The sequence below is a fragment of the Rattus norvegicus genome, chromosome 4 (genome assembly GCF_021556685.1).
Source record: "Rattus norvegicus strain SHRSP/BbbUtx chromosome 4, alternate assembly SHRSP_T2T, whole genome shotgun sequence".
NCBI classification, from domain to species: Eukaryota; Metazoa; Chordata; class Mammalia; order Rodentia; family Muridae; genus Rattus; species Rattus norvegicus.
In genome coordinates this window covers 160,302,741-160,327,188 of record NC_141537.1, presented here as the reverse complement: position 1 = coordinate 160,327,188, position 24,448 = coordinate 160,302,741, and the positions used below count along the sequence as shown (strand labels likewise).

Here is a 24,448-nt window from a genome sequence, read left to right as displayed (position 1 = left end):
TGCAAGTGGTATGTAGAAGGTACACCTGCCAAACCACTTGTCACTCATACATGTAACATAAAACAAAACACGTTAGAAAGAGAACTCTTTGCAAACTTGAGGGTGGTGGTGCACAACTGAAATTCCAGTATCAGAACAGTTGTGGTGATGTCGCAAACCTTGGCTCCCAGCACTCAGGAGGCAGAGCTAAAGGGTTCTCTGTAATCCCAGGCCAGTTTGGACTATATGGTGAGTTCTAGGACAGCCAGGACTACACAGAGAGGCACTGGGGGGGGGGGGGGGGAGGAAGAGGAAGAGGAGGAGGAGGAAGAGGAAGAGGAAGAAGGAGAAGGAGAAGGAGAAGAAAAGGAAGGAAGAGGAAGGAAGGAAGGAAGGGAGGGAGAGAGGGAGGGAGGGAGGGAGGAAAGAAAAAAAAGAAAGAAATTCCAGTACTCAAAAGGATGTGGCAAGAAGATCTAGAGTCAAAGACTCAAAGACGTTTGGATGGCTGCTGAACACATAGGACGATTTGAATTGACAGAGAGGTAAGCTAGACAAAGAAAATGGTGGAACATGAGAGCCAAGAAAAAAGCAGATATCTGAGGACCAACCCTGGAGTGAGGCATATCTCCCTGAACTTATGCCAGAGATATTTACAGAAAGCAAGCAAGGGATGGAAATTAATCCAGGCAAATGATCTTTTAAATTTTTTAATCTTAATTTGTATTTATGTTTGGATGTTTTGTTAGTATGTATGTCCAGGCACCTCCTGTATGTCTGGTGCCCACAGAGGCCAGGAGAAGGAAGGTGTCAGGTCCCCTGGAACTGGAGTAACAGATGATATGGGAATCAAACCCAGGTCCTCTGGAAAAGAAGCCAGTCCTGTTTGTTAACTGCTGAGCCATTTCTCCAGCCTCCTACCCCAAATTGAGAGTCATCTGAAGGTGCCCACCACCAACCTCTGTACCAACACAGGAAGATGCTGATGCTCGAAGAGTCACGCCAAGCAATTCACACAGACGAGACTGTAGAGTGTTTGCCAAATGCTCACACAGCTGGCTTTAGAGAAGCCTGCTGTTCTCAACCTGTGAATCATGACCCCTTTGGGAGGCACATATCAGACATTTACATTATGATTCACAACAGTAGAAAAATTACAGTTATGAGGTAGCAACAAAATAGTTTTATAGTTGGGGGTCACCACCACACGAGGCACTGTGTTAAAAGGTCACAGTGTGTTAGGAAGATTGAGAACCACGGCTTTAGAGCAAAGAAGTATTGGAACCTTCTAGTAGCAAAAGCAACAATTCCAAGTGGTCCCTGATATAATAGCCAAGAGGCTCCAGTTGGGGAAAAGAATCCTGCCTGTGGCTACATAAGTTGGTGCCCACATGGGGATGAGCAGTCTCTGAGACAAGCCGGCTTGGCCATGTGCCTTTAAATCTTACCACCAGGGGGAGCACAAGGGCTAACTGGGACCCCTGAGTTGAGCAGGGGTTTTTTCCAGAAACTGGATCCCATCCCTGACCCAACCCCCAGGGAATGCAGAATAAGTTTTCCCAGTTCCAACTCTATGAAAGCCTGGAAGACCTGGCTGTCACCATGTGATCTCTGACTCAAGGGCTTACCCACATTTTCCTCCTCCAGTTAACGCAAACCACATTTTTTCCATCCTTCCCTTTTCCTGGTTGCCTGCAGCCCTGAGCTTTTGTAACAAACACACTTTGGCCCAGAACATCACTGGGCCAGACCCAGAGTCCCAAGACAGAAGATAACCAGCCCAAATAAAGCACAGAGTAGGGACGCAGACCAAACGCCAGTCCCCTCTCTCCAGGTCCAGTGCTTTTGATGTATAAGACAACATCATTGTGTGGGCCTGGAACCTCCGGCAGTTGTTTAAGGTCGCACCGAGACTCTTTAAAAATAAATGAACAGGGAAAAGATAATTTTTAGAAGAAGGAATCTATGATTATAGGTAATGGGGTCTTAAGCAGTTCCTTTTCATGGGTACCAATTGTAACAGTGACAGGAACGGGGTAGGGGAGTCTCTTCTTCAGCATCCACCCAAAGCAGCTTCTGGTGTGGATGGAAACATTTACTGAACCCCACTCTTCCATGGCGGGGGCGGGTACACAGAGATAAAACCCTTTCTTTAGAAATGTTCTCCCACCAGAAGAGTACAGGGAGACCTTATTTTCTACCCTATCCTAGCGCCTGGCGGTGTCTCGAATCTGGATGGTCTTCTCAGTGACTTATGAAGCAAATCATTAACATCCATTCCCCCTGGCAAGAGACTCAGGTTAGGCTCTGCCCCCTTCCTCATTCTCTGTCCTCCACACAGCTCCCCCACAGCCAGCAGCTTCCCGGGCACAGACAGATGCACATCTTTGTGTTTCTGTGCCCTCATCTCCTCCTGGGTGGTATTTCCTGCTCCACCCACCTCCTGACTTCCAAAGTCAGCTCTGGCCATAGCGCCTGCATGGGGCCTATCTCAGAATGACGCAGGGACATCCACAGAATTGCCCGTTAGCGTCTCTCCAACCCCTATCCGTGGATAAAGGCGGCTGCATGGTACCACACTCAGGAAGAATAATGTGGTAAGACCTAAAAAAATGTAGAAGGAACGAAGGAAGCTCTGAGGAGAGTCGGCACCCGCTCAGACTCTCCCTCTGGCTCCCACCTGGTTCCCTCAGCAGACTTTTAGGTCCCATTGCTGCTCCCCTCCCTTCTTCCCACTTGTCCTAAACTGACCACACCTCCTAACAGAGCGCCAGCCTCCACCTCCCTGCACTGTCCCCCTTCATTGTACCTAACTGCACCTCCTCAGAGGCACAGATGTTCTGTCCAATGCCCCAAGGTTTTAAACTAGGGACGGGACATTTAAACAAGGGTCCCTACCCTCACAGCACTGGCAGGCTGCCCACCTGACACCCACAGGTTCACCCTCACTATTGGAGCCCCCGCCCAGGCTTCCCCGATAGTAACTCTCACTTAGTGGTCGTTACCTCTTCCTAAAAGGGAAGATCAGTGGCCTCTCCTCAGAGCTCTCAGAGACTCCTAAGTTGACCATACACACACTCCAAGTCTCCTGCCTGTCTCCTTCTCCCAGCTCCTAAGCTGCATCAGGGAGAAATCAGATAGAATCTGTTGCTTTCGACTCCTGTCCCCAGTGAAGAACCTTTCTAAAGTAGACTGTAGGGGAAAATGTTTTTAATTTTTGGATTGATTAATGAATCAGTCTACTTACTGATACATAGTGAAGTCGGTCTACTGATAAATAGTAAAAAAAAAAAAAAAAAAGAAAGAAAAAGAAAAAAGAGCCATGCTATGCTAACAGAGGCTGGGTTTGCTACGTGAAAAAATGTCTTGTTTTTATTTTTCATTTTTGGAGACAGGGTCTCCTGTAGCATTGGCCCCCAACGTACTTTAACCCAGGAAAAAAAATCTAACTCACGTCCTTTTTGCTTCTTGGTGTTTTCTGATGTTTCTGTAATAAGTATGGTTTGCTTTTCCAATAAAGAATGCTAAGGAAACTTCCCACAGGGGTGAGGGAGAGGAAACGGAAAAGGACATGGCGAAGGGCCTCCTCCCTCAGTTGTGAAAATCAAGAAAGACTTTAAAGAGCCTCACAACAGGACATGGTGGTCCATGCCTGAAATGCTCTGGCAGGAGGACTGCAGTTGAGGATAGCCTTAGCTACTTAAGCTACTTAAGTAGGGTTACTATGGCTAGATCCCACTTCAAAAATAATGAAATCACTGGGCATATGGCACATGCCTATAATCCCAGTAGAGGCAGGCAGTAATGAGTTCGAGGCCAGTCTGGTTTACATAGGGAGTTCCAAGCCAGACAGGACATCATAGTAAGACTCTGTCTCAAAATAATAATACATTTAAATAAAAAATAAAGGGGGCAGGGAGGCCAACTACACACCCCTGCAGGCATTTAGGCAAAGTAGGAGTGTAGTACCAGGTGGGACAGGGAAAGAACGGGCGGGGTAAATACAGGATAAAGGATTTCAATCTCTGAACGTAGAAAGTTTTTGAGCAAGGAAGAACTGCTCAGGTTGGAACATTGAACATTCTAGCGGCCCCTACGCTCAAATAAGTACGTTCAGTCAGGAAAGGTTTACTTACAAGGAGGTGTCAGAGAGAACGCAAGCCAGGCAAACAGGGCCCGGCAGACTTGTCGCAGGAATCTGAAAAGGCTCTTTAGATTAGATGACCCTTGGGGGTCTCCCAACGTATGTTCCTACGCAGAGCCTAGAATGAACCAGCGTGACCTGGTAAAGGCGAGGCCAACACTTAACTCTCGCTAAAAGAAGACATGTCTGAAAGTCTGGAAAGACCCCGAGACGGTGGGAAGAAGGAAGATGGAGGGAAAGAAGATCTTAGGAACGGGACTACGGGAGGAAGAGTGCAGGGAGAGCTCTGCAGTGCGGAGGGAGCCGCACGCAGTCCCTGAACCTGGTCTGGGGAGGGGATTAAGTCATGGGCGGGGCAGGTGGGCGGGGGGCGGGGTCGGCATCCCTCGGCACATGCGCATCACAGCTGGCCGGGCGCCGTAAGGAGTGGCACTTTTTAAAAGTGGAGCCTCAGGCCAGCCCCTAGCCTCAGCGTGTCTCAGTCGGTTGTCGAGTTCCTTCGGTCCCGGTCGTGCGTGCCTCTTGTCCCACGCAAGTCCAGCTTGTACCATGCCGGTCAAAGGAGGTAGCAAGTGCATCAAATACCTGCTCTTTGGATTTAACTTCATCTTCTGGGTGAGTGAGAGGCAACTGTCGCGCGCTCCTCTCCGGGACCACCTGTTCTCAGGCCCGGGACGGCGTCCGGGGCGGTGAGTGTCCCGGCGGCCGAGAGCGCGAGGAGCTGCTGGTACTGTGCGCGCCAGGCGGACTCCGGGCGAGAAGAGAAAGGCGCGGCGGCTGCCAGCTGGCCGGGCGGGACTGGCAGGTGGGCGGGAGGGGCAGGTGGGTGGGAGAGCCGAGGATCCTCGTGGCCCGGGCTGTGCACTTCGCTCCCGGGTCCCTCTGACGCCGAGGATTTGAGATGGGGTCTGTGCCTGATCCCACCCGCAGAACCCCCGAGTGTGAGAGAGGAGGGAGGGAGGAACAGAGCACCCTTTCTCGAGTAACTGGATGCCCTCCCTGGCCCGCGAGGCCCCTGGCCAGCAGGGCAGTTGAGTGTCTCCCACTTCGGTGGTCCCACAAGTGGTAAGGGGCGTCACAAGGGAGAGGAAATAGGTGTGGAGAGTCTTCCCTGCATCTGGAGGACGGCCTTTCCTTGAGTTCTGAACGCTCAACTGAGAACGTCCTTGCCTCCCTCTAAGCTACCTGAAAGACTAGATTGTCTTGATTCTTTTTCAAGAGCGATAACTATCTTGGCTGGAGAGAACTCTGGAGAGTTAGTTAAAGGACGGCGGGGTGCCTATCGGCGCCTCTAGATGGGATAAGTCCGGTGTTTCTGCATTTCCCAGGTAATCAGGCACTGCGGGCTTGAAGCCTCGCCTCCTAAGAATGTCCAGGTGGGGCCACGGGGAACGGCTGTTCACCTGCAGAGGCCCCAGAGGCAGGTGCTAGTAAACTATGCAGATGAACCTCTGGGAAAAGCATCAGAGAGTTTCTCCAGAAACTAAGGGACAGAAGCAAGGAAACACACGGAAGACCCTTTTGTCTTAGTTCTGGGAGGGCACACCGCCTACACACAAATGGACAGCATTTGCTCCGGTGCAAGAGTTTAACCAGGCAACTCCTGTGCCACCAGAGGCTTTCAACAACAACGAAAAAGTACACTATTCCCTTGGAGCTGGCCATCGGGATGCTTAACCTCTTCCAGCAATTGGGAGCTTTAATACTCCCCGGAGTTGCTTGGAAGTGTTGCCCAACCTGCAGAGACCGCCTTGGGTTTCTAGGAGCCACCACACCCATACAACTTAAGAGGATGTCGGAAGGCATTCCCTCCTGGCCTGTTTCCCCAGCTCTGCAGACAGGCAGCCCAGATCCCAGGCTTGGCTTGGCCCACTCATCTGCTTAAGCACCACAAAACAAAGTCTGAAGGCAGCTGGCCCCACCCAGCCCCGCCCTGTCCTCTGGGGAGTTTTCCTCACTCTCCCCAAGTAGTCGCTCCCCTGCTAGTCTGGGGTCAGTCCCCAGACGCCTGCCCGCAGAGATGTTTGAATGTTTGGTGCTGAAAGGAAACCACATATTGCCACAGCCTGCCTGCTTCCCCCATCTGCCCCATGGCATAGGCAAGGGGCAGAGGGGAGGTGCCCAGGGCCACCCTATGTCTTCTCAGTCTGTAGCCTGCTGGCCTGCAATCTGTCCAGCGTTGTCTCCTGCTGCCACTTCACTCCTATCCAGAGTCGTCGTCCCCCCCCCCACCCCCCATGAGGCACTGCTGGTTGACTGTGCCTCCTGAAGCAGAACAATCTCACCCTAGAAGGGTCTGGTTTGGGGGTTGGGAACTGGTTCAGAGATTGTGTACCAACTATAGGTGCTAGCCCTCGTGTCCACCGTGAGGAAACAGAGTGCCCAAGATCGAAAGCAGAGTTAGTACTCTGACCTCTGGGCACCTTGTTTTCCTTCTTTACTCTCCTGTCTCTCTTACCATTAGGGAGGTGGGCAGTTTACTAAGTTAATTATTGTTACCTGTCCTACCCTGGGCTCTAATGGTGACAGTCATGTTACAACCTCTGTTAAGTATTTTACAGCCTCCAAAGGCTCCCCCCCAGCTCCATGATAATGCCAGAGAAAGAAGAGTTATCCCATTTGCCTATTGGTGACCAGAAACCTTGCCTGTGGAAGGTTAAGTGCTATAGGCAGGGTCAAGTGACAGGGTATTTACCAAGTGAGGTGGTAAGCTGGGTTTGGCTTTCAGGCAGGAGTAAAAGAAGGCTGAGGCAAAACTCCTCAAAATATCTTTTATGACAGGCGGTGATCTCGGCGGACCCTTGGGATTATTATGTCACCTCTTCAGTCTCTTGAGACTGGTGATTTATGAACTTGACATTTGGTACCTGGTGTGGGCTCTGAAAAGCAGGGGCCACCTTTGCCCGCAGAGGATGCTGAGGGGCTGGGTGGCGGGAATCCAAAGAGAAGCCAGCGTTTCTTAGTTGTAGTGGGGCAGTGGAGGAGAAGGGAGGACCGGAAAAGGGTAATCAGCCTCTCTCCTGGGCCTGAGCATGTCCCCTGTGGGCTGCTCCATGACAGCTGAGCCTGCCCAGCCTGCCTTTCTGAAGTTGGGTGTCTCTTGCCCACAGCCAAGCCAGCAATCAGTCTGTTTTTCCAACATCCTCAGAGCCAGACCTTGCAAAGCTATTTTGGTTGTTCCCAAATTGCCCTCAGATCTCTCTGTGTCTATCCCTCCACTCCCTCCAGAAAAGAAAGAAAAGAACTGAGGAAGAAAACATCATTCTGATGTCTAGTGCCTGAATGGCAGGTGACAGGAGTGTTCCAGGCCGTGATGTGGTGGCCAGCCGTGAGCCAGGCCAGGAATGTGCTGTTTCCCGTTCATTCGTTCGTTCATTTGTTTGTGGCCTTGCTGTACACGCAGCCACACTGGCCTTGATCCTGTTGCCTCTGTCTGGCCTTTCCCCATTCTACCCATTGCCCCAGATCCCACATAGTGAGGGCTTTCTATGGTCCTCAGCCTAGGCCAAGGAAAGGACAGATGGTCTCTACTGAGTGAGCCAGACCCTGCTTCCACACGCTCTGCCCTTTCCCCATCTGGAGGGGTGGAAGTAGCAGAGGGGCGGGCTCTCCTCTACCTCCAGAGATGGCATCACCTTCATGGAAGCTGCTTGGAAATGTAGGCAGAGATCTGGACCAGGGTTCAGAGCCTGGTGGAGGCCAGATTACTTTTCTGATCTGCACTGAAGTTTGCTCATCACAAAGCCACGAGTTGACGCAAACAGTCTCAGAATTCCATTCAAGATCAGCCTACAGAACAAGGCCCGGCCCACCACACACCACCATGCCACCTCCCCCCTGGTTAATGAGGCTCCCCAGCAAGCCAGGTAGGAGTCAGGAAATCACAGTGGACACTGAGAATTGTTCTGGCAAGTACAAACCTGTTTCTAGGATCTTCCCGGCTCCTTTCTCTTTCCCTCACTCTTGGGGGGTGGGGTTCTCCTTATCTTCAGGTTCTATTGTAAATGCTCTATTGCCTTTTATGGTCATAGATTGTCGAGGTAAATGCACAGCCCTGGATGTGCATCCTCAGCCCCTGGGCTTACCCTGTGTATTTCTCTGAGGCCAGGCGGTAGACGCAGGTCAGCTTCTCCCAGTAAACTATTGTGCTTCATAGTAGAAAGTGATTTGAGGCCATGGAGAGAGCAGGGAGGAGCAATTCCCAGGGAAGTGTGGATGTTTAAACCACAGATTAGACCACACTCCCTCCTGGTGTGGCCATGCAGTGTGGCTGTGCCTCTTTTCCACATCTCTCTGCCACACGAGCCAGCCTCACTCTTCAAAGCAAAACAACTGACTCCATTTTGTACACATCGGACTCAGGGAGAAAGGTGCACCCACTCCTGAAAATGAAGCTGAAGAGCTTCTAGGTTTCAAGGCACCAGGGTTCGAGTCAGGGCAGGCTATGGTGGGGTAGATGGCTGTAACAGGAGCCCCTCCCCACCCAGATCGCTGCTCCCCAGAAGTTGTTTGCCTTGGATGTTGGGTTGAACTGTGGCAATAAAATGGCTTCCCACAGAGCGCCTGGGCTGGAGCGACACTGCCCTGCTTGTACTGGAGCTGGCAGGTTGGGGAGAGGGTGAGCTGAGGCCAAGCGTCTGCACAGCTATGGAAAATAGGAACTGGCCCCTGTCGAGAGCTTTGGTTTCTCCCCAGCCATAGTTACCAATAACTAAGATCAGGAGTCCTGATCTCTGGGTGGTGGTGAGAACTGGATTCGTGAACGTACACTCACGCTCCCTCACACCCACACCCACACTCTTCACAGACTCTGCCCCTGTTTTCAGAGTGCCTGTGGCAGCATTCCAGACCTTGCTATGGCTCTGGAGAAGCTGGGGCTGCTGGCTGCTGGTTACTGGTTACTTCCCAAATTTGGACAGGTTTTGATAAGCAAGCCTTTCAGGAGTGGATCTGGGGTGGCCGGTCAGTGCTCACTCTTCTCACTCTTCTAAGTGAGCCCTTTCCTGGCTTCTGCGCCTCTCTCGGGAGGTGTGTTGGGTGTGAACCTTTAATTTTACACGTAGGCCTGTGTGTCCTGGGAGGTGGTTCCGCCTGGTTTTGGGTTCAATTCAGTTTTTATAAAGAACTGTGGCCTCTGAAATGGGTCACACAGTTTGGGACCTAAAAATAACTTGGATTTACAAGAAACATGTTTTCTTTGGTAGCACACACAGAGATGCATGGTTTTGACTGGGTGTTTTCTTATTTCTGGCATGGGACAGGGGCGAAGGGAGCAGGGACAGGAGTTAGGGTTCAAACCTCAGGGTTCTGGTGGCTGTGCAGAGCGCAGAGCTGTTGCTGCCGTGTGTGTGTGTGTGTGTGTGTGTGTGTGTGTGTGTGTGTGTGTGTGTATGCGTGCGTGCGTGCGCCCATGTGACGTTGAGAAAGAAATCAATAGTACCTGTCAACTTTTTGATTCTTTTGGTTTCCGGTGCTGGGGATTGAAGCCAAATCCTTGTGCCTGGAAGACAAGCACTCTGCCCTTTAGAGCCGCAGCCCGCCTCCCTCCCCAGCCCTCCATGTGTTGGATTCTGCCTTCCAGTCAAAGTCTTGCAGAAATGGGTTTTACTTCTTACACAGAGAAGAGCAAAAACCTCTTCATTTCAAGGGCTGTAAATCTCCCTGACCCTGAACCACCACCAGAAGGAGTGTATTTCAACTGAGTAACTTTGTGTGTGTGTGTTTTGTATGTTGTGTTTTCGAAGTCTGACTGCATGACACCTGGCTGCTCCATTCTGTGGGAAAGGTCAGGCTGGTCCAGGGACACTTTTATTTTCCATCAAGTGGTGGCACGCAGCTGTGGAAAGCAACATCCTGTCCCCAGATGAGACAATTTTATAAAAATTACATCCATCCGGGTAATTTTCTACCCCATCCACCCAAGAGAATACTGAGTCATGGATTCATGTGGGGAGGGGTATTTGCCTGTTTGGGGATTTTTGTTGTTTTGAGTTTTGTGGAGTTTTTTTGTTTGGTTGGTTGGTTGGTTGTTGAGACAGGGTCTCTCTATGTAGCCCACACTGGCCTTGGACTCAGAGATACATCCCCTTGCTTCTGCCTCTGCCGCCCAAATTAAAGGCATGAGTGCCACCACACCCAGCTGAGTTCTAAGTATTGTGGGTATATTGTTAGCTTTTTAGGGAGTCCCATGAAATTAGCAGAACTTTCTTTGGGGGGAGTGGTGGATGTTATGCATGATTTGGTTTTTCTGTTGTTCCGGAGGTCCATGAACCTTAGGTCAGGGGTAACCCCACACTAATTTGTTTCCCTTGGTTTCCAGGAAACCCCTGGTATGCCCTGACTCCCATGTTTCTGACACGGGTGACTTCCTGGAATTGAATGGGAAGAATAATAGAAGGTTTTTAGAAAGTGCTGTTAGAAGCCTCTAAGTTGAGCTGAGTCTAGTGGTGCATGACTTTAATTAATTAATCCTAGCATTCGGGAGGCAGAGGCAGGTGGATCTCGTTCGAGGCTAGCACGGTAGCCTGTAGAGTGGGTTTCAAGGGCAGCCAAGGCTACATAGTGAGACCCTGTCTCAAAAACAAGTAACTTAACAAACAAAAATACTGAAATGACCAAGACAACACCATCTTGTTCTAAACACACAGACACACACACATATTCCCTCCCTCCCTCCAGTCACATCTACCTTGACAACACATTTGAGATTCCCGTGACCTTGACAATGGTCCATGTGTATTAACCAAAATAACTGGCAAGTTATGTCTAGAATAACTATTGTACTCTGCCATGAATGAACATTCGAGGTTATTCTGACCACCCTCTGTGTGGGTGTTACCTTTAAAAACACTGTACCCCTGGGCTTGGGTACCAAGAGATTCTAAAGAGGCCCAAGCCCACTCTTGGTCTGGTCATCAGTAAAAAAAAAACTAAAAACGTTTCATTGGCTTAATCAGCATTTGGCATTAGTCTACGCCTCGTAGATCATCACAAAAAGAAAACAGCACAGAAGAAACTCTAGGTTCAAGACTGGTGCTGTGGGGGCTGGAGAGATGGCTCAGTGGTTAGGGGCACTTGCTGCTCTTACATGGGGACTCAGTTAGGTTCCCAGCAACCACACGGTGTCTCACGACCACCTATAACTCAAGTGACTGGGGATCCTATACCTCCTTCTCCTCTCCCGATGAGAAGGGCGCTGGATGTGCACGTGCCTCACACACACATATACACGCACGCGCGTGCGCATACACACACACACATACACACACATGCACATGCACACACATATGCAGGCAAAGCAGTCTTACACATAAAAGAAATCTTTTAAAAGACTGAGGGTGTAGATGCAGGAGGCCCTGGTTCCAGTCAGTCCCCAGTGTCAGAAAGAAGAGAGGAGGAGCGGAACCCTGAGCCCATGTTGACCTGGGACAGCCCACACTGCAGAGCCGCCTCCCCACCCACCCTCACTGACTCTGCAGTTAATCATTGCTGAAGGACTGACTGGACACTCGCTCAGTTTAACCAGTGCTCTGTGTCTCTAGACCACACAAGGAATCATAACATAAGCTTCCGGGCAACTCTTGCTCGTTGGAGATTCCTCGTCCCACCCCCATGGAGCGTACAAGGCCCAGCTCAACCTTATCTCTCTCGTCTCTCCTTTGGGGACTTTGAGAAGGGGCAAAGGTAGGGACTGGGTCTCCAGAGAGGTAAAGAGTCAACAACCTAAGTGACAGAAACAGCCAGAAGAGTCTAACTTGGAAATGGCCCCTGTTAATTGCATCCCAAAGAAGGCTTCTGTGGGTTTGGAAACTGTTCACTAGAAGTGTCGTGAGCCCCGCTTGTTCGTTGCTCAGTGGGTAGAACAAGGGGCACTGTGTGGAGGGACAGAAGTGGTCTTCAGAGCTGACCTGATGCCCATGGGGAGGGGTGTGTGTCCTGTGAACACTCCTCACACTCGGGCAGGTCAGTGGCTCCCACTGACTTCCCACCTCCTAGTATCAGAAGGCAGCCCCTGTTCACTCATACCTGCCAGTATGTTGGGATCAGAACAACACAGCCCCTGTGTGGCTCACTAAAGCTGTCCTAGACTTGGGCTAAAAATACCAGAAAGTCAATTGAAGCATTCTCTTAAAGTCAAACGGATTTCTGCAGTATTTTAATTTTTATCCCCTTTCTACCTACAGTGAGTCTATAGTGTGTGTGTGGATTATTAAAACTGGATGAGAAAATGTGCAAAGCCATGTACAGTTGTGAGCTCACCATGGCTTTCCTGGTGGCTGGAAATTTAGGTATCGGGGTGCACGTCACAAGGGTGAGCGTTGGCAGAGCGCCTGTTTGCACATACACCACACATGTTCACACCCCAGCTCTGATGGATGTTTTCAGGCTGGGGAACCTCCACTGCCTAGTCCGGAAGAGGAATGTGCACCCTGGAGACAGCCCCTCCCCTCTAAGGCGGCTTCCTGCTGCGCCTTCTTGTTTCTGATACCGCTGGTGTCAGTCTGTGGCCCTTACTGCCCTCAAATGTGGTGTTGTGTTGAGTTTGAGACAAGGTGGAATCAAACTGTGGCCCAGCCTATCACCATTCAAACGTTAAGCCTCCTTTTACCAGTCTGGGACAGTCTAACACACTCTGCTTTCCGCTACCCAAATCGTTACCCTGGGTCTAAGGCACATGACCTTTAAGTGACCCAGAAAACTCACTGCAAAGTAGAAATTAGATTATCATCCAGTGCTGGGCTTGAAGAGCCCTCAGTCCTTTGTATCAGGAAGCCGACATCTGGTTCATGCCGGTTCATGGCAGTTACCCCTAGGACCCCAAGGAGTGTTGGTGCAGGTACGAGCAGAGGCTCTAGGTTGCATCTTGGAACCCAGTTTTCCAAGAGTTAAGATTCCTGGCTGCCCTGACTGGTGGAGGGAGCTGAGGTGGAGGAAGCTGAGGTGGAGGGAAAGCTAAGCAGAGACAGGCATGAAGTCACTGAGGGCTCTGGGAAGCAGAGTTTTCGTGGCGTGGACCAAGGGTGTGGGCAAAGCTCAGAGGAACAGCAGCCAAAGGAAGGACGCCTAGACCTGGCTATGGCAAGTCCAATTTCAACAGCACCTCAGGCCGAACTTAACAGTTCTGGGACTTGGATGTGTCTTCTGTCTCCGTGTATCCCTTTCCCAGCATGGGGGTGGGAGAGACACACCTGGACAAAGTGATTTTGAATCCACACTTTGTCATTAGTCAGAATCATATTCAATACTTTATTTGTGGTATTAACCTCAGAGGAGCAATTTAACTTCTGTGCACAGTTTTCCTGTATAAAACATGGGAGATGAAGTCTCGGGGTATGGCTCATTACTGATAAAACGCTTGCCTGTTGTGATAGCCCAGGGTTCAATCCCCAAGCCCACATAAACAAATCATGGTGGCACTAGCCTGTGAGCTCAGCACTTAGGTGGTGTAGGCAGGAGGATCAAGAGTTCAAGATCTTCCTCAGCTACTTAGTGAGGCCAGCTTGGGCTGTGTGAGACACCGCCTCTCACACACACATTAAAAAGGAAGTTGGTGTTATCTACTAGAAGGCCCATTGTGAAAACAGCTCAAGTGAATTAATTGCTTAAGGTAGGGTGTAGGTCAGAGGACAGATGTGCAAACACTTGTCATCTAAAACTAAGAGACCTAAAACATGAAGGAAGAGATTGTGCGAAGGGTTGAAATGCACGCTAAGTAAGGCACAGCAATTTGGAAACCTTGTCTGCTGTGAATACTGCTAGCCAACACTGCCAAGGCGCATACAAGGCTCAGCCCCTGTTTGAAAGCTGTCCAAGGGTCACCTCCCACCTCTGAGACCATCCACGATAGCACATCTTCACTTCTGCAGGTGGTAAGAGAGCTGCTGGTCCTGTGGTAAGAGAGCTGCTGGTCCGCACAGGAAATGTGGGCCAGCAGGAGTGTGCACGTCTAATCTCCAGACACCTTGGTGAGGTGTGTGCTGTGTGAGAAAAGCCAGTGTGTACAGCCGAGCCGGCTCTAAAGCGAGAGTCCTCACGTCGGCGTCCTCCTCATCACATGATCAGAACCCCTGCTTTCCTCAGAAGGGATTATTTACAAGCTTGGGGGGGGGGGTTGTGTTGCGTGTCTGGCAAGTGGAAACCGCAGCTAGGATGCCTCTGTTTTGAAAGAGGTTAGCCTGGGCCTCAAGCGTGCCAGGCCTGCTCTGCAGCTGAACGACACCCCCACCCCAAAGACGCTGCTCTTTAAATGATGCTGATTCTGTCCACAGAAGAAAGGATTTCATAACTCTTGAACTTGTCCAGGCCAGGTTGATGCCTCATTATCATTACTAGGGTGATACTCTGAGGAAAAGTTGACATAGCCCCAAGTTCGCAGTCTCCACCTTCCTAACGGGGTGCCCTTTAATACAGTTCCTCCTGTTATGGTGACCCTCAACCACAAAATTATTCTCATCGCTATGTCATAACCACAATGTTGCTACTGTTATAAGTCGCAATGTAACTATCTCCGGATGTGATATGGAACCCCTGTGAAAGCATCGTCTACCCCAAAAAGGTCTCCACTACTGCCCTAAATGTTCTTCCGCACCCTGGAGAAGTAAATCCCACTGCAAACAGTTTCTACCAAGAACGAGATGACATGAGAAATAGACTCCTCTCTCATGGTCTGTGTCACGCAGGTGACAAAGAGAGCCCACATCTGAGTCACTCTGAGCATGCTGTGACGTGGGCAAGTCACCTCTCTGAGCCTGTTTTCCTCTTCTCCGATTGAACGTGATTATAGAAGCCATCTATGGTCAGGTCGCCATGCAGGTCAGCTAGCCACACAGAAGGAAAGCCTGGAAAGAGAACGGGCCCCTTCTTAAACTTTGGTATTTTACAACTGGATTTTTTTTTTTTAAATGCTGAACTATATGAGTATAGAGTTTTCTCAAAATATAAGATGTAAAATAGAAGTTGACTTCTTAAGGGCCTGGCTTCCTGTATTTTGTTGGGAGTTATAGCTGTTACATTTGCACACGCAGCCCATGATGCAACAAAAGAGTCTTAGGGACCTGGGCCATGTGTCACATGCCTGGAAGAAGATCAAATGAAGGTCGTTGTCAGCTACATAGTGAGTTTAAGCCCAGGAATGACCGCACAAAAAATTTTCCAATAAAAGAAAAAGGTCATTTGTGAACCAGAGTAACTGAGGGAGTTGATCTGTGAAAAACAGGGCTCCTGTGAGATGGCAAGTTAGTGGCTTCAGCCTCATCTTCCTCATCTGCGTAATGGAGGGAGTGATGTAGCATTTCATGCAAAGCTATTGCCCTGTCCCTGGCCCACATGAAGAGCCCAAAGGTTGGGTGAGTTAGTTTGAGTGTCTCCAGCCATGGCTGGAGTCACAGCACCACTCGCTTTCTTTAAATGTTTGGAGCGTAGAACTCGTCCCAAACGGAGCTCTCTCTCCTCCAGCTCTGTGGGATCACAACACAGGGTGGCTCAGAGCCGAAACTGGCCTCTAGCATATGTCACAGGGCTTATCTCTCCATCCACGGAATGCTTGGCTGTCTCCCAGTTTGGGAAGGGTGGCGAAATTAGCCCTCAGTCAAGGCTCACCTCTGAAGCTTAAGTTGGCGTTAATTCCGAGTAGTCATGAGCTACGTGAACTACTCTGCATGGAGGCAATCCCGGCACTTGCTGTGCAGAGGCGAAGGATCCAAGTTCCTCATCCTCAGCTATGTATGTAACAAGTTTAGAGACCCCCCTGCCTCACAACAACAGAGAATGAAAGGAAATGGGGGGAGGGGCGGAGCAAGGAGAAAGTAAAAGAAACAATCTTACTTTGCCCTAAACCAAGAGTACAGCCTTAGCGCCCCCCACCCCCATCCCAATTCACCCAATTCGTCCGAAAAGAGGACTGAATTTTTTTTTATCTAGAAGCTTCTGGACAACAAGGTCATCCCCCTCCCCCCAGGAAACCAGATCTTAGAGGGTGTCAAGCCAAAGTCATCATTGCTTCTGTACAGACATCAGGAGAGAAAATGGAGAGCACTTGGGTGGAGCTCCCTGAAGCACATTTTCCAGGGACCACATCCTGTCCTGCCTCGGCAGAGAGAAAGGATGAACCCAAAGGAAGAGCTGGTTTCTGCCCTCCCTCCCCAGGCAGCTGACACTTCATCCTCAAGCCTGGACAAGGGAGGAAATCCTTGCGGCTCAATTAATTCAAGTTAGAGTATTTTTCCAAGGCCAACCTGTCTGGGCCACCAGTCCCTGACCTGGGGATTCCCGGTCGCACATGGGCAGTTCTCCGAAGTAGAGTTTTCTTCTCTGTGACCTTGCTTCCATTTGGGCCCTTCCTGTTCCGTCTGTGTCCTCTTGAGTGAGTTGCTTAACATCTCTGAAGATCTCTAATCACAAGTAAAGGCTCCTAACTTGATAAACCACATCCCACCCGGGAGGCATGCGTGGGTTCACAGATAACAGCTGTTTCTGTTATTGACAGCCTCTGTTGTAAACATTGTATATTTCCCCTCTCCTGCCTCTGGCAGGAAAACTTGGGAGAAGTTAAGTCATTGCTAAAGCTGGGTAACCTGACTGCAGTCTCTGTGTTTTCTTGTTTAAGAATAAAAAGGGAACTCTCTTAGCCTGGGAGAGTGTGAAGCCAGAGTCTATGCTCCTGCATAATTGCAGCTTAGCCTTAGAAAATAGGGGTGTAGCTTTCAGGAAGCTTCAGCCCTGGCTGGCCATGGGAACCTCTTACAACTCCCCTGAGTCATTGGAGAACTAGGGTAAAGAGGTAAACGCACCGTTGGGAACCAGATGCATGTTCCCACTTGATCTCTTGTGTTTCAGCTTCCTACCCTTGATCCTTCAGTGTGGAGCTGCCCAGCCAGTGGGCCTGCCTCTCACTCTTCCCACCCCCGACTCCTGCCAGCCTCCTCTGGCTGTAGCAAGCAGTCCCGGAGGACTTCCTGTGGTGGCTTTGCGGTTGGGTTGGTTAAGGGTGCCAGAGCCCACTCCCTGTGTCTGTGTCCAGTGGGGAAAACAGCCTTGCTCAAGGGAGGCCACAAGCTCATCTCCCACAAACACAGCCCAGGAAAGATCACCCCTCCCTCCCTTGGTGTTTTTCAGAAATGAGGGGGGGGGGGTAGCGGGGTGGGGGGGAGCTGTCCTTCAGGCTCACAAATCCAGGAAACGCTGTTTCCTGCCATCCTTCTTGTTCAGTATGTAAACAAAAGTCCAGGGTAGTGATCGTAGTTGTGAAAGTGTCAGAAAAACCCAGGGTCCTGGGTAACCTCTACCTGAACCAGGTTTCTGGCAGGTCTAGGAGGGAGTCTAACAGGTTCTAGGGACTACCCTTTGGGACCCGCTGCCTGGTGAACGGGTTCCCCTCCCCCCCCCAGGGGGGTTCGCTGTAGATGTGAATGCTGCCCACTTGGTAGAAGGTGGAGTCTAAAGATTTGCTCGCCAGTCCTGCCAGCCAATCCATCTATTAATCTCAAGTCCATTCCGTTGTTCTTGAAACAAAAGCTAACAGTTGTGATCCTCGAGGAAAGGCAAGCATGAACTTCTTCTGTTGGAGTCGACCTGAGTATTTATTACGTATAACTGAGGGTTGGCACCTGGGTGTAGGAGGGCCCCTTCCTCTAGCACTGGCTATGCCCTTGCCTTCCCACAGCCAATAGTTCCAGTCTTGGGTGGGGGAGGGGAGACAGGAGAGGAGGCTGCCACTTGGGATCCTGTGTGTTCTTGCTGGCATTGCCTAGCCAAGCCTCCTAACCGCCGGCAACTGGGCCCATCTCAGGCTTGGCATTTGCTGGTGAGAGGAGGTCGCCATGGGAACGGGTGAGGCCCAGAGCCCATGGGGTCTGGGTGGCCTGACTTGCTTTTGAATGTTGAAGCCTGCGGACACAGAGGGCCTTATCTTCGCCTCGGTGACTTTCTTTAAGCTTGACTGATATTTTCAGGCCTGGGAAACAGTTCATAGCTAGAGTGCATCCTGGCTATTGGGTCTTCCCGGGCGGACTGAGCAAGCAACAGTGAGTGCCTACAGGTGCCCAAGTCCCCCGGGTTCAAGCGAAAGCATACAGCAGAGCGAGGAGCATCTGCTGAGGGGACAGTTATGAGCTGCTGTCCTGTCCTGTCCTGTGCCAGTCTAGGGCAGTCTCCCTCCCTCGCTCCCTCCCCATTCTGGAATCCTAGGAGAAGCCATACCCTACCAGCCTCGCCTCCCACTCACTTCTGCCATTCCATCCAGGCCTGGGCTCTGGCAAGCATTTCCCCGATGTAGAAAAGGTAAATGTACCCATCTAAGACACGGCCTCAGAAAACAGAAACCCAATGTCCCAAATTTTGCAGCTTCTGCCAGCCACCTTCTCAGATCACAGGGAGACACACAACATCCAGGGAGTGCCTGCCAGTCTGCCCGGGTCGCCCCATGTCTTAAGTTTTTTTGTTATTATTGTTGCTACTATTTTTTTTCTCACTGCAGAGACTGGCTGTAGTGACCTACGGTTTCCAGAGTGTTTTATGTGTGTGCTTCTTTGACCTATGCCGAAAGTGAAACAGTGTTTCAGTGCATGCCTGTGTGTGTTCTCGTGCCTGTGTGCGTTCTCGTGCCTGTGTGCTTTCTCGTGCCTGTGTGCGTTCTCGTGCCTGTGTGCGTTCTCGTGCCTGTGTGCTTTCTCGTGCATGCGTTGAAACAAATGAAACCAGTTGTGTGGTGCATTCCTGTAATCCCAGCAGCATTCAGGAGGCTGAGGCAGGAGGATCAGCACAAGTTTCAGGCCAGCCTAAATATGTATCACAGAGCTACAGTCGGCCTGTCTCACAGAGAGAAACAGCTGTGGGAATGAAGAGTCTTAATGGCGGAGGGAAGTGCTTGGTGTTGAGCTCTTGACAGAGTGCTTCTTCTCAGCAGAGGAAGGAGTGCAGAAACATCACCTGGCACCCTTGGTGGAACCAGGTCAAACACATGCCTAGAATTCCCTGGTGATTCTGGCACCATCCTATGTGCAGCTAGAAACTGGTGGCTCAGTCAGGCAGGTGGCCGCTCTGGGGCTTCCTGCTTCTTGCTTGCTACATTTCAGTGATGCCACCACGCTGCCCTGAAATAGCCATTGTTTTTTTTCCAGAACAACAACAGGAAGTAGGAAAGAAAACCCCTCCTCCCCCTCTCCCATACCTCCTCCTCCCCAGCACCCGCCTCAGTCCCCCTCAGTTCGGCAGACAGGCTAGCTACTTCACGTCCATTTGGAGTGGGTTGGACATGTAGCGGAGTTAGAACACCTTCCTAACAGGCACAAAACCGTGAGTTCAGTCTCCAATAACCCGAACACCAGGCTCAGTGGCCCTTGCCTCTTTGGGTTTGTTACTGTTTGAGGTAGAAACAGGGAGATCTGAAGTTCAAGGCCATCCTTAGCTACTATAAAGTTTATACCTAGGCTTCGTGAAATCCTGTTTAAATCCCCACTGCCCCACCCCCAAGCCGTCCTCCCCCTCCCCCACCCCTAGCCAAATACAAAGCCCAACAGCTGACTTCACCTGCTCCATATTTTCTGGACCCTGGCCCCGCCCAAAACACCCAGTGCACCCCGGTGTGTTTTGATTGGGATCTCCCCCATGGGGTCACATGCCACCTCTCACTTGAGAGACCCAGTGCAGTAGAGGCTCAGTTTCTAGTCTCCTCCTAGTCCATCGGCCCACAGACTTGAAGAGTTTCTGTCAGTTCCCCTTGTCCCGTGGGTGGTGTGTATCTCCACAGGTTCTGGCTGGGCCCAGTTTTGCAAGCTTGGCCAGGAACAGCTGATCAGCCCAGTACCCCTAAGCGCCATTATTACTATTTAGCCTTTTTTATTTTTTAAATCGACCTTTGGAATTGGAGGTATTCCCGTTGGCTGCAGGTCATGTTTCAGGGAGAGACTGTCCCCGCTAGTGAGATTTTCCATGTGACTCACTAAAACCCTGCTCTGCACTTTCTGTGGATCAGAGAAAACAGACGTGAGATGGAATGTGGCTCGGTGGTGGAGGGCTCCCGGGCTTGCCTCGCAAGTCCAAGGCCTGCGTTCCTGGGTGGACACCAGAAGGGAAAAGCAGGGAGAAGAAGGTTTTGTGCCTCTGAAATTGGCTTAAGCCTTATGTGACAAGGTTACCTGTGTGTCCACCCCAAATCGGAGTTTCTGGCTGGATTTTTCGAAGGGTAGAGTTACAGAGAGGACCGCAGAGCAAGCACTCTGCAGAAACTTGGCTTCTCAAAAGGATTTACCAGAGGCGGGCGTGGTGATGCAGGCCTGTAATCCCAGCCCTAGCTGTGCCTAGAGAGAGCCCGGTGGAAGGGACTAGAGACTTCCTCAGGATTAGCCCAATCTCCTCCAGGACCTTACACCTGGGAGGCAAGTGCCTAACCACTGAACTACTCTATTTTTTATTTAAAGTGAGTGTTTACTCCATAGCCCAGGCTGGCTCAAAGCTCCTCCTGCCTCGGTCTCCCAAGTGCTAGGATTACAGATGTGACCCACTGTACTTTTTTTTGGGTGGGGGGGATGGAGAGGGTGAAAGGTGGGTGGAAGGAAACAGGATCTCAAAGTGTATCCCTGACTAGCCCCGAATTCACTTACTATCTTGACCAGATTGGCCTCAAACTTAGATCTGCCTGCCTCTGCCTCCTGAGTGCTGGGATTAAAGCCCGCAGGAGCTGCTGTCTGTGCACAGCTCCGCCTGTCACCTGAGATATTAGGAAAGGGCTCCGGTGTCTCTTTGGAGCTGTTGTGTTAGGGTTAGGGTGAATGGGAACGGGGCGGGGGTGGAGGGTGAAAAAGAAGTTGATCTGACTGACCTTAAGGAATGTGTGCTCTGGGCAGTGCTGGAGCAACAGTAGCCTAGGTGGCCAGGGTGACATTTCAGGAGGAAGGACTTGATGGGCAGAGTGGGAAGGGAATGCCAGAGTTGGAAACTGAGATTCTAATTAAAGGCGGAGGAGCCTGGGGTTCCTTGGTGTCATGTGCAGGTTGGGACGATTCATCTGTGAGGATTCAGGACTGTCGAGTAGGGAGCAGGTTAAAGAAAGGAAGTCTGGGTTCCTGTTTTGCTCTTTTTGGGGAGTGGGGAGAGGATGAGAGACCTGCCATTGCGGTGCTGACAGAGACAGAATCACAGAGACAGTAAAGGAGCTAATTAACCGAGCAGCCCTGCAAGGAGACCGGAGCTTTATGGGGCAGAGACTGGCAGGCGGCATCAGCTGCTGCTTCTCAGACCTACAGAGGCAGTAGCAGTAGCCAAGACAGATCGTGTAGCCCTCGCTGGCTTCTAACATCACTCCATACCTTCCCATGTTTGTTTAGGGTTTATTTGAGTTTGGGGGAGGTTTTGTGAAATGGGGTTTCGTAACAGAACCCAGACGATCCCGGAACTCACTGTCTTCCTGGCCCAGCCTGGAGTACAGGGTTGTCCCGCCTCACCTAGCTCCGCCATATTGTTGTTAACCTGTGCCACACTTTCCATTTGTCCATTCTGTTCCTGAGTCTCACCGAAGATCCCACGTGACAGCAGTTGTCCTAAATCTCTGGTCTGTGACAGCCTCTGACTTTCCATGTTCCTCATGATCCTGACAGTTTTTCTAGACATTGGTCACCCGGCCCCTGGGGAAGCTGAAGGAGGAGGTGGAAGAGGGTTCAAGAGTAGACTGGGCTCCTTAACAAAACTTTGTCTCAGAAACCAATACAGAAAGTGTTGTTGGGTTTGGGGAGGTGGCTCGGTGGGCTCAGTGCTTTCCCAGGGGAAGCTGGAGGATGGAGTTCTTGTCCCCAGAGCCCACATAAAGCACTAGAGTTTGGAGGGAGATGGAGGTAGAGAAAGGAAGCCCAAGAAGCTATCAGGGGCTCTGCTTACATGGCAACAAATAAGAGACCGTCTGAAGGGGAACGCAGGCTGTCTTGTCCTCTGACCTCCACACATGTGCCATAGCACACACAGAAGTATACACACGCACACAGACACACACACATAACATACACACACACATATATATAATATACACACACGTGCACACACATGCACATATAACATCCACACACGTATACACACGTAGACACCCACATGTAACACACACTCTCATACACACGCTGGTTTTTGTTTTGTTTAGAAAACAGGAACAGAACAGAAAGAAGAAGTTCCGGGCTGAGTTCTTTGTGGCCTCTATGCAGTTTGTTTCCGTTTTTGTTTGTTTGTTTGTTTGTTTTGTTTGTTTTTGTTTTTTCTTATGGTCCATCTTATACTAATTAAAAATCCATATGAACCGAGCCAAACAAAGCAAGCCACAGTGAAACAATGAGAGAAACTCCTTTTTCCTTCACCGTCACATGGATGGAACCATTTGGGGCCAGATGGCAAAGGAGCTTTTCGCAGCAAAACCAGACTGTTTTCCACTTGGCTTTTGTTGGAAACAAAAAAGGTAGCTAGGCCAACTGTAGGCAGGGCCTCTGGCTGGGAGAGCTGCCTCTGACTGGGAGAGCTGCTGCCTCTGGACTTTCATCTCCTTCCCCTGCAGCTCCTGCCCCCGCACATTGCTCTGGCCCATTTCTAAGGACCGGTGTGAGCATTGGTCTGAGCATCTGCATCGAACCTGTCCAGATCGTGAGGGACATGACAGCAGTGGGCTGGCTGCTTTGTGGCTGATGTGACTACCACATGTCAGGTAGTCGGGCTGGAAGGGAACTTCTTATTGTTCTTGTTCTTGGGATAAGTTACTGGCACAAGCAACCGAGAGACAAAGGTTCGCTCTGGCTCCAGTTGATGCAAAGCACGAAGGAAGGGAAGTCCTGTCCTGGAGCAGGAGCTTGGGGTAGGGGTCAGTCTTTTTGCCTCACAGATGCATATGCAGTCCTTCCCTGCTGTCTCCAAAGTGGACATTCCAGGAACTCCTTACCCAAGAGTCCTTGCCCCCAACCCAACCTCTGCAGATGCCAAAGTCCAAGGTGGCCTCAAGTACAATGTTACATTTATATTGTTACATTTACATGAGACCCATACATATCCGGATTCAAGCCTGCCACCTTCAGCAGAGCACACCCAAGGGGCCCAACTGCCCGTTCACAGGAAATCTGCAGGAACAGCCCCCTCACCTTGTGGAATCCCTTAGGAAACGATTGGCTCGGTGCTTTTTTTTAAAAGGCCAAAGATGCCTGGTCTCTTAGTTTCTCCTGTGATTGGGATAGCCGGAGGAAAAGCCAAGGATGGCAGCCGAAGTACCCCCAAACCCTGCCACCAAAAGCACACTCCCCTGGGAAGGATCCAGAGCTCCTTAAACAGTGTTGCCTAAGGAACCAGTGCAAGCTCTTCGGTTTCCGAGCCTCACCACCTCCTGCTGACCTAGCCAACCAGAGCCAGCTTTTCATTGCACAGGACGAGGCAGCTGATGACTTACACAGCAGACCCTCCAGCCACTTAGCACCAGAGTTTTCTTTTTAAACAAACAAACAAACAAACCTGGCAGTAAGTAACCGCCTGCAACCCCAGCCCTCGGAAGGCAGAAGGAGGTTCCAAGATCAGCCTGGTCCACACAGCAAGTTCCTCACAAGTCAGGCTGCAAAGTGTGGAACCTGTCTTGTAACGGAATAAGAGCTGGGCCTGGTAGGGCACACTCTTCATCCCAGCCACAGAGAGAGGCAGGGGCCAGCCTGGGCTACAAAGTGAATTCTAAAATAGCTAGAGCTACATAGTGAGACCTTGTCTCAAAAAAACAAAAACAAGAAAACCGATCGGACAGAGACGGCTCACACCTGATCAGGTGTTCTCCTAACACCCCACCTTCCTTCATTCACCCTTCCTGTTGTCTACTTTCCTTGAGTCTCCGTCCTCCCTGGTGACTGTTTTGACAAAAAGCTTGGGGTTTAGTGTCCTTTTCCAAGCCTCTACAGCCATCTGCATTTGATTCTTCACTGTTTGGCATCACCATGGTGTAGACAGCCCAGAATTGTGACTCTAGGCTTACGGCGTTGCCCACAAGTAGGACTGACTTCTGCCCTCATGTCCCAAGGTAGACAGGTATATCAAATCTCTATGCAAATCACTTCCTGGTCATAAACCAGAGTCTAGCCCATGGCCCAGCCAAGCGTGCTCTCCCCCAGCCTTGATTCTGCTGTTCCCTGTGGTCTGAAGCACTCATTCTGTTGGAGATCAGCCTGGCACAGGCAGGCCACATCTACCATTCCTGTTTCCAAATGGAATGGCTGGAGCAGTAGGGCTGTAAGCCGGGAAACGCAGCCCACCCTGTGCGACCTCCATTTGTATGCAATGGGATCGGAGCAGCCTACACCTCTGTGGGTACGGGTGAGGTGGTTTCCATAG

The 24,448-nt window shown here is 50.7% G+C and overlaps 1 protein-coding gene across 1 annotated transcript in view; it reads left to right on the top strand.

Moving 5' to 3' along the window:
• Nucleotides 1–4,611: 4,611 nt before the first annotated feature.
• Cd9 (CD9 molecule) overlaps nt 4,612–24,448 on the top strand; it is a 32,715-nt gene continuing 12,878 nt past the window's right edge. The window contains 1 exon segment of the mRNA NM_053018.1: nt 4,612–4,738. Coding sequence (NP_444177.1) covers nt 4,673–4,738 — 66 coding nt within the window. The 5' untranslated portion in view covers nt 4,612–4,672.